The sequence below is a fragment of the Myotis nattereri genome, assembly GCF_964212035.1.
Source record: "Myotis nattereri genome assembly, chromosome: Y".
NCBI lineage: Eukaryota > Metazoa > Chordata > Mammalia > Chiroptera > Vespertilionidae > Myotis > Myotis nattereri.
In genome coordinates, this window is record NC_138094.1 from 29,100,088 (window position 1) to 29,108,058 (window position 7,971).

General features: G+C 50.7%; 1 protein-coding gene across 1 annotated transcript; it reads right to left on the bottom strand.

Annotated features, from left to right (window-relative positions):
* Positions 1–3,073: 3,073 nt before the first annotated feature.
* LOC308512403 (melanoma antigen preferentially expressed in tumors-like) lies at positions 3,074–6,040 on the bottom strand (the record flags this gene model as incomplete). The annotated part of the gene is made up of 4 exons (XM_081082166.1): positions 3,074–3,629; positions 4,266–4,273; positions 4,836–5,361; positions 5,748–6,040. The coding sequence occupies 4 exons, from the start codon at positions 6,038–6,040 to the stop codon at positions 3,074–3,076; spliced, it is 1,383 nt and encodes a 460-aa protein (XP_080938292.1).
* Between the last annotated feature and the right edge of the window lie 1,931 nt (positions 6,041–7,971).

A 7,971-nucleotide genomic window follows, 5' to 3' on the forward strand; every position in this document is an offset into this window, starting at 1 on the left:
CCTTGATTGGCTGCTTCCTATAAGACACCTACTGGGCTAAGAGCCCAAAACGGGGACATGTCCCAGTCTGGGAATTGAATACTGACCTCCTGGTTCACGTGTCAAAACTCATCCACTGAGCCAAGCAGGCCAGGTTTTGGCTCTTCTTTATTCAGAGTCTTCCCTTTGACATTCGTGTGCTCAAGCTGCCCTGTATCCAGCCTACCTGACTGCTGTGCAGATTGGTGGACTCTGGGGTACATTCTAGTAGTAAGGAACCTACTATGTGTGCCTTACTCTCCGTGCTTGTTTTCTAATGCCCTAGAGACTCTGCCCATAGGGCCTTCATGTACATGATCTCTGTGCACCAGCAGTCACCTCCTATCCAGGTCTCTTCTCTGCCCATCTTCATAGATGCAGTCTTTATCTAAGGTTTCTAAGCATCATTGCGTTGATACTATGCTTTTCTGAATATTTTGATGGAAAAGTCCAGATTCCAATATAGAATTTTTCTGGATTTCTCAGTTGTGGTCTCGAGAACAAATAAAGCGTCAAGTGCAGGACACTTGGTTTTAGAGGCAACATGCAGCAATGAGTTTTCTTTTGTTGTGTCTTAATATGGTGGGTTTTTAAAATTGATTCTTTAGAGAGAGGTGAATGGAGAGAGACAGGCACAGAAGCATGCATTCATGTGAGAGGGAAACAATGTTGGATGCCTGGGGACTTAACCTGCAACCTGGACATGTGCCCTGGCCAGAAATCAAATGGCTAAACTTTCTGGTGCACAGGACAATGCCCAGACACACTGGCCAGGGTGCACTGACTTTTATTTTCTTCCTTATCTTGCATCTGGTGGTTAATAAATACCATCAATGCTAATAACAGTGGGCAATTCCAGAGGAGGACATGCTGACAAGAGCTTTACATAAGTTGGCCCCACAGGTGAATCTCCCCACAAGGCAATGGGCATGATCTCTATGTGTGGAGGAATTAACACCCTGACCACAGGATGTTTTGCCTTTGCCATTCCTCCCTCAGAACCTGCCAATTTTTATGATTTTCCTCAAATGCCAGAGGTTCTGATTCCCATCATGGACACTACTCCCTGTCAAGGTGGGGATGGGAAGAAAAGATGCATGTCAGACAGAGGGACAGGGAGAGGGAGAGGGAGAGAGAATAATAGAGAGGAAGAGAAAGAGAGCGTTTGCTGTAAGAGATATACATTTTCTGACCCATGTTCTCTTATCCCCTTTTATGGGGGGTGGGGAGCTCACCGACGGTTACAGAGACTTTGGCATTTTCTCTTCCTACTAAAAGAAGCAGATTGTGCCTGGCCAGTGTGGCTCAGTAGGCCTATGAACCAAGAGGACTTAGTTCAATTCTCAGTTGGAGCAGGGGCTGGAGTTTACGCCTGGATCTCCAGGTGGATGTGCAGGAGAAAGCCAACCAATGATTTTGTCTCATTATTGATGTTTTATCCATCTCTCCCTCTCCCTTCCTCTCTGAAAACAATAAGAATTGTACTAACAAACAGAAAAATGTGCTTATATGCTGATGGGCCCAAGCTAGAAGAGTGGAAGGTAGAAGAAAAAGAAAGGAATGGCAATAAAAAGAGAACGAAGGGCCAGGTGCTGTATGTGACAAGCTAGGAAGCTGCTGACACCCAGCAGAGAGCAGCAAGCACATGAGTGGCTGGCACTGAATGAGAGGCGGTAGAAGGAGAAAAACCAGGACTGACTTCCTCACATTTAGGGAGACATACAGGCAAATGGAGCCCTGCCCCTGGGCCTGGATGTGTGGCCTTCTCCCTAGGTGGTCCTCTGGCAGGCCACTCAGTGAGCAAACTGAGACAGCCTAGGGCCAGAATGAGGTGGCAGGTGGGCAGGGAGCCTGTTCCATGCTGAGCAGCTAACTGTCCATTGACTGTGGGATCCAACAGCACACTAGGACATTTCCCTTTCACTTGGTTGTATTGCCCCTCAGGGTGGCCCTCCATACCCCCATCTCCCCGGTGTGACCTTCACCTGTGTCCACTTAAGTGCTCTCCGGGAACTGGCTTGAGGTTGTCCACTCTTTAGAACCGGGGTCTGTCACTGGCTCAGAGATGCTTTACCACCTCCTTGATTGATGGGAAGGAGGATCATGAGGGGAAAGTCTTCGAACATTAGACCATCCTCTACAAAAGGATGTCGTATTCTTAGGACAGGACACAGAACAAAGCAGGGGTTTATGCCAGCTTAGTATTTTGCTGAAAAGAATGTAAATGTGTTTATAGGCCACAGGAACTTGAATTCAAGAAGGGGATGTATCCAGGGGAATGACAGGCCTGGACTTGTGAGGCCAGTGGTCTGGGTCCCTGGCAGGCTGATATCCCTTTCAGTACTAGGGGCCTGACTGGTGCACAGGGAAGCCCTACCATGGAGCGGCCACAGGCCAGCGATGGAGGCTCCCAGTGGGGAGGAGTTTTAGTCCAGGGACTGGACTAGTTACCTGTGATGGCCCCAGAGTAGTTGTACCACAGTGGTGCTCACTGGAAGCCACTTTTTCCAATCCCTGTGGACGCACCTTGTGTGCGCTGACCCACTGAACAGTCACAGAGGTGAGTGAGTAGGTACCGGTGCACCAGAAAGAACCACCAAACCAGAAAGTATAAATGGTGATGTGATCTCCTGGGACCAACCTCAACCAGCCTAGTGTCTGCACATCACGATGCTCATGCCTTCTTACTTGGCCAGTAACTGCAGGTGGGAGAGTTGGGTTAACATGTCATGGAGGACACCAGATGGTTAACATCCAGTTCTCTTTATTACTGACATTTATTCACAACCATTCAAGCAAAGGTAATCCCCGCATCTACCACCCAAACCTCAGTCTCTCCCCCTGAGAGATTCAGGTGGATATTTCTAACTCCTTAGGACAAATCTCCCCAAAGAAACCATTGAGTCCCCTGTCAGCATTTCCCCCCACCCTGAGTATTTGTCTGAAACTGGCTGCTGTGTTCCTGTACGGTATACTTATGTCCGGGTTTCAGTGCCCAAGGGCCCAGAGTAAAGCCTATGAGATGTACACCCAGCTGGACACTCAAGCAACAGGATCACAGAATGGGAGTTGGGTCAAGGAAAGTACTACAGCCACAGTGAGGACAGGGGTAAGCGCAGAGCCAGACCATGCTGGGCCGCCCCAACTCCTGCAGCATATGCTTCAGCACGGCATGCATCTGGGCAAGTCGGCCCAGGTTGATGGTGCCGCTCCTTTCCTCGTAACTCTCCAGGGGGGCCGCATAAATCACGCAATTCAGCTTGCTCAGCCCAACAATGTGGCGAAGCAGGTCCTCCAGGACGATCATGGAGATGGGGTTTTCACAGAAACTTAGGGTTGTGAGCTGGGAGCAGTGGCTCAGGGCTGGCAGGATGTCCAGGAACTGGGCATCCATGATCCCACACTTATCCAAGTCCAGGTCCTGGAGAGTGGGGGAGGCTCTCTCTAAAAGAAATCGGAGTGACCCAGAACTGATATTGGTCAGGTTGAGCCCACTGAAACTCAGGCCTTTCAGCTGGCTGACGTTCAGTTGCTGGGATAGATGTCTCAAGTCTCTTTCGAAAAGCAGGCAGTTAGTGATGGACAGGGTCGCCAAGGGGGTCCTCAGGCACCTGGGGAGACATAGAACAGTTACATGTGGGGGATGGACCTGGTGGGCAGAGGCAGGTGAGGATGATGCAGGCCTTCAGGGTAAAGAGGCCCATGTCACCAAAGCCTAGAGTGTTCCGGATGATGAGCAAACCCAGGATGTTGCACAGTGAAAAGTGACATTCAAGTCAGAGCAAATTTGAGTGGAATCTTTCCCCATCTGTTATCTGCTCCGTGATGGATTCAACTGGATGAAACCTCACACACTCCATTTACTCATCCGTCAAGTGGAGCACATCATACAGCCCAGCCCAAACACACAGGTGTTCTGAACATAAAGGTGGGAGGTAAAGATGGGAGGAGCTCAGAAAGGAGCCTGACCCAGGGTCTGAAGCAGGAGGCAACCAGTGCATTTTAGTATTGGAGACATGTCCTGAAATGCCTGCAACTCGGGCTTCCTTCCAGCCACAGCCTAGACCCCTGTCACCATCATCTCTTAGCCCAATGAGGCCTCTGGCAGTTGTGCAGAAAGGGCTAACCTGGGCACAGTCAGGCAACATCAAACGAGAGCTGACACCCTCCAGGAACTTAGATCACTGCACTGTTTACAAACCACCTATCCAATTTCGTAATGACTCCCTCAGGAACCCTGCATTTACCACGCATTCTGTTTGCAAGAGCCTATGGCAACCCTTGGCAGACAGGTGAATGAGGCAGGTTTGGAGTGAAAGGCTGCCATGGCCAAATCTCTAAGTGCGGAACTTAACCCCTGAAACCTCACCTCTGATTGGCTTTCCCCTTGTCATTGCAATCCTCACTTGGTTCTATTGCATCATCTTCCCTTCCACACCACTTACAAGGATGCCCAAAGCTACCATCCCCTGGCCTGAAGCCTCCATTACGCCAATTCCTAGCAAGGAGTCCCTTTAGTAGCCTCTGTCCTAGTGCATATGTCCTACCTTTGTCTGGGGGGTTATGTGACAACATGCAAGGTGACAGAGCGGTGAACAAGACACTGACTGTGTGGACCATCTAGTGGCTCAGGCACTCTAGCACTGCTGAGGGACTGCACACAGGAGAGCCCATCACTGTGCACTGAAATGGAAAGGGACTCGATCTGGTCGTCAGGGAAAGCTCGCCACCCCTCACCTGAGGATCTCGTCCAGGCGGCCTCTGAGGATGGAGACATCATCCAAATTGAGCTCCTGGAGGTGGGGCAGGCTGAGGAACTGAGAGGTGACCAGGCTAACACACTGCTCCTCCTCCTCCAAGGTGGTGTGAGAAGACGTGAAGACATGGGAGAGACGGAACCGGCGCAGATTGCCCATCTGGCACAGGTAAGGAGCGAACTTCCTCAGGGTGGACAGCTTCCAGGTACAGTTTACCTCCAAATCCTGGACAGAGTCCAGCTGCACCATATCCAGGATGTTAGTGTTTTGCTTCGACATCGCAAAAACCTTCAGCTTCTTACAGCAAAGGTGCAGCAAACCTCTCCTCTCGCTGATTTTCTTAATCAGGTAGCTGAGGGACTCATCAAGGACACCTTTCTTGAGGCAAAGGTCTACTAACAGCTCCACAGGGGCCAAGGGTGGACTTGGCCTGGCCGTTAAGCTGCGCACTTTCCCCCTCTTCCTCATGGGCTGCGGGGCCTCAGGCTCCAGCAGTGAGCACAGATGGGCTCTGGTTCCGGCCCACACAATCCAGAACTCCTGATGAACTCTCTTCTGTAAATTAAGCACCTGCAGTTTCCATCTCCTGTGGAGAGAATAGGAGTTATGCTGGGGTGCATTATGATAACAAGGAATAAGACCATGAGTCTAGGAATCTGGGCAGCTGGGCCAGACACCTGACTGGACTTTTGACTCAATGTCCCAGAATCACCTGCTCCTGGTGCTACTGGGATCCTTCATGGTCCCCATTCCTGGTACATTTAGGTGCCACCAGGAAGGAGTGGGCTCGTGTCCCTTCGGTCACCCTCGGCATTTTCACCAGCCGTATATATCCGAAGCCTGTTCCCACAATGACCCCAGCAGTGGCTCCAAGGCCTGCCTCAGTTCTCCCTTTGGCCCTGCACACTCCCGGATCCCAGCTGTAACTGCTCAGATCCCCAGGGTGCTACCAGGCAACTGAATCCCCCATACCTGTGTCGAGTGTCCTGGGCAAGCAGGACATCGAGTCCCTCCAGCACAGCCTGCAAGATATCCTGGTAAGGCTGCCGATGGTTCATCAGGGCCCCCAGAGGGAGGCAGGGGAAGGGCCAAGCCTGCACCATGGCCTTCAGGACTCTGCTGTGCTTCCCAGCGAAGGCTTCCATGAACAGAGGTGGGAAGAGCTCCATAGGAAGCCACTCCAGAGCAGCGATGGCTGAGGCTTCATCCCGCAGCAGGCTCTGACATGCCAGTTCCAGGAGTCTGCGTGGAGCTGGGAGGCTCATCCCCATGAAGCTGCTATGAAAGAGATCATGGGAGACAGTCAGGAGCAAGGCATCTTGTCAGGCTGAGCATGAGCAAACCCGGCCCTTCTCCCTTCAGAGGGACCAGCTGAGGGCCAAAGGCACTCCTCCAGCAACAACTGGAGCGCCCCCCAAATTACCCCAACCCCGTTTTCTGCTTAGAATCTCAAAGCCACTCAGCCCTGCCTCTCCTCTGCCACTGGCAGGACAAGAACCAGGCACCAAGGAGGGGTGAGATGACAACTGGACACCTCCCGCATCTACCCACTGGCTAGCTGGAATTCTGCTGTGCAGTGAGTACTGGGACACCATAGAGAGGATTCCACCCTTTACAGAAAAAAAGTTTCTGAGGATCACTGAAGGACTGAAAACGCCTGGAGTAGGGAGCAGCCCGTGGCCCAGGACTGCCTCTTGCTAATTTCCAGGAAATAAAATAGATGTGGAAGATTAAGGAACACCCACACAATGGGTACCATTGAGGCTTTTAAATGAGGAATATAAAAGCAGCACAAACGTTTCCTGAAGCAAGGGGGAGCTGGAGGTGAGAAAAATAACGATTAATTCCAACATGTACATTTTACTGTGTGTCCCTTCTCTGAATATTAGAATGACCACTTTATCCATGACAACAGATGGCTCACATGTCACCACTAAGGCTCCTCTCAATGAGAGGCTGCAAGCCCTGGTCAGTGTTGCTCAGTGCCTTGAGCCTCCTCCCGTGCCCGCCAAAGGTCTCTTGAGGGCTCCATTCCTAACCCCCGTAGGGGGTGGGCAGGAGCCAGCTGATGGATGTTTCTCACATCAATGTTTCTCTCTCTCTCTCCGCCCACTCCCTTCCTCTCTTTCTAAACATCAATTGGCTGTTATGAAAGACTTTCATTAAGACCTGTTTTCACACAGACAGCCCAGCCGCTAAAAACTACAAAAAGGATTTTGCCACTTTGGCCTACAATAGGTTCCTTAGCAATACTTGACTTTCAGACACAGCAAAAACTTACCCTTTGAACCTCTATGAATGGCAAATGCCAAAACAGAAATCAAAACATTTTAGAATAAGGCAAACCTGCATCCAGAGGCAAAGGCAAAGTCTGCTCATTTGTATGGAAGAAAGGACAAATCTCTGGGTTCTTGGCCTACAGGTCGTTGGGGACCGCCTTAGGCTCCTGACTCACCAGAGCAGCATGGTGCAGGGAGCCCTGTGCTCAGAGCTGGACATTGACTCTCACGCTCTAGATTCTGTTTCCTCCTCTGCCTCCTCAGAAGCCATTATGCCCCGTCTGACCACACCTTCCTTCTGAGGTCCTAGCTGAAATGGCTACTTCCACCTGAGAGCAAAACCTTAGCCCTGGATCTCCAGGCATTTAATCCTGATGGGGTTTTGCACTCTCCACACCTCCAACTGAACCCTAGGTCCATTCATGAAAGGAAAAGAAAAGGAAACCAGCCTGGAAGTAGACTTGATGTGGGTGTTGGTGCCACATCAAAATTCCCTAATGTTCCCGTTAACACACCTTTAGGGAGACAGTGTATCATCTGAAGAGCGAAAGAATTTCAATGCAACTGTATTGAGTACCAAACAGCCCCTGAGACTTGATGTTACCTACAATTGCAAATCCCGTACCCATTCAAAGGGGAACAGAGGGACAGCTGGTCTTCCAGATTTTGAGGAGCAAGCCTTCCCCAGAGGAGGTCAGGCCAAAATCACATCTAGGGATTGATCAGGAGAAGGGAGGGGCTGCACGTTTGGAATGGGACAAAGGGAATTACCCAGGACAAGGTGAACATTGGGGAAACTCAAAGACACTGACTGCATCAACTTGAGAACTTAAAAGGCTAGTGGTGAAGTAGGAAACTGGGTGGATCCCTTAAACCCAAGCTGACGGGGCGTATAGGCAGGAGATTCTGTCACCCTT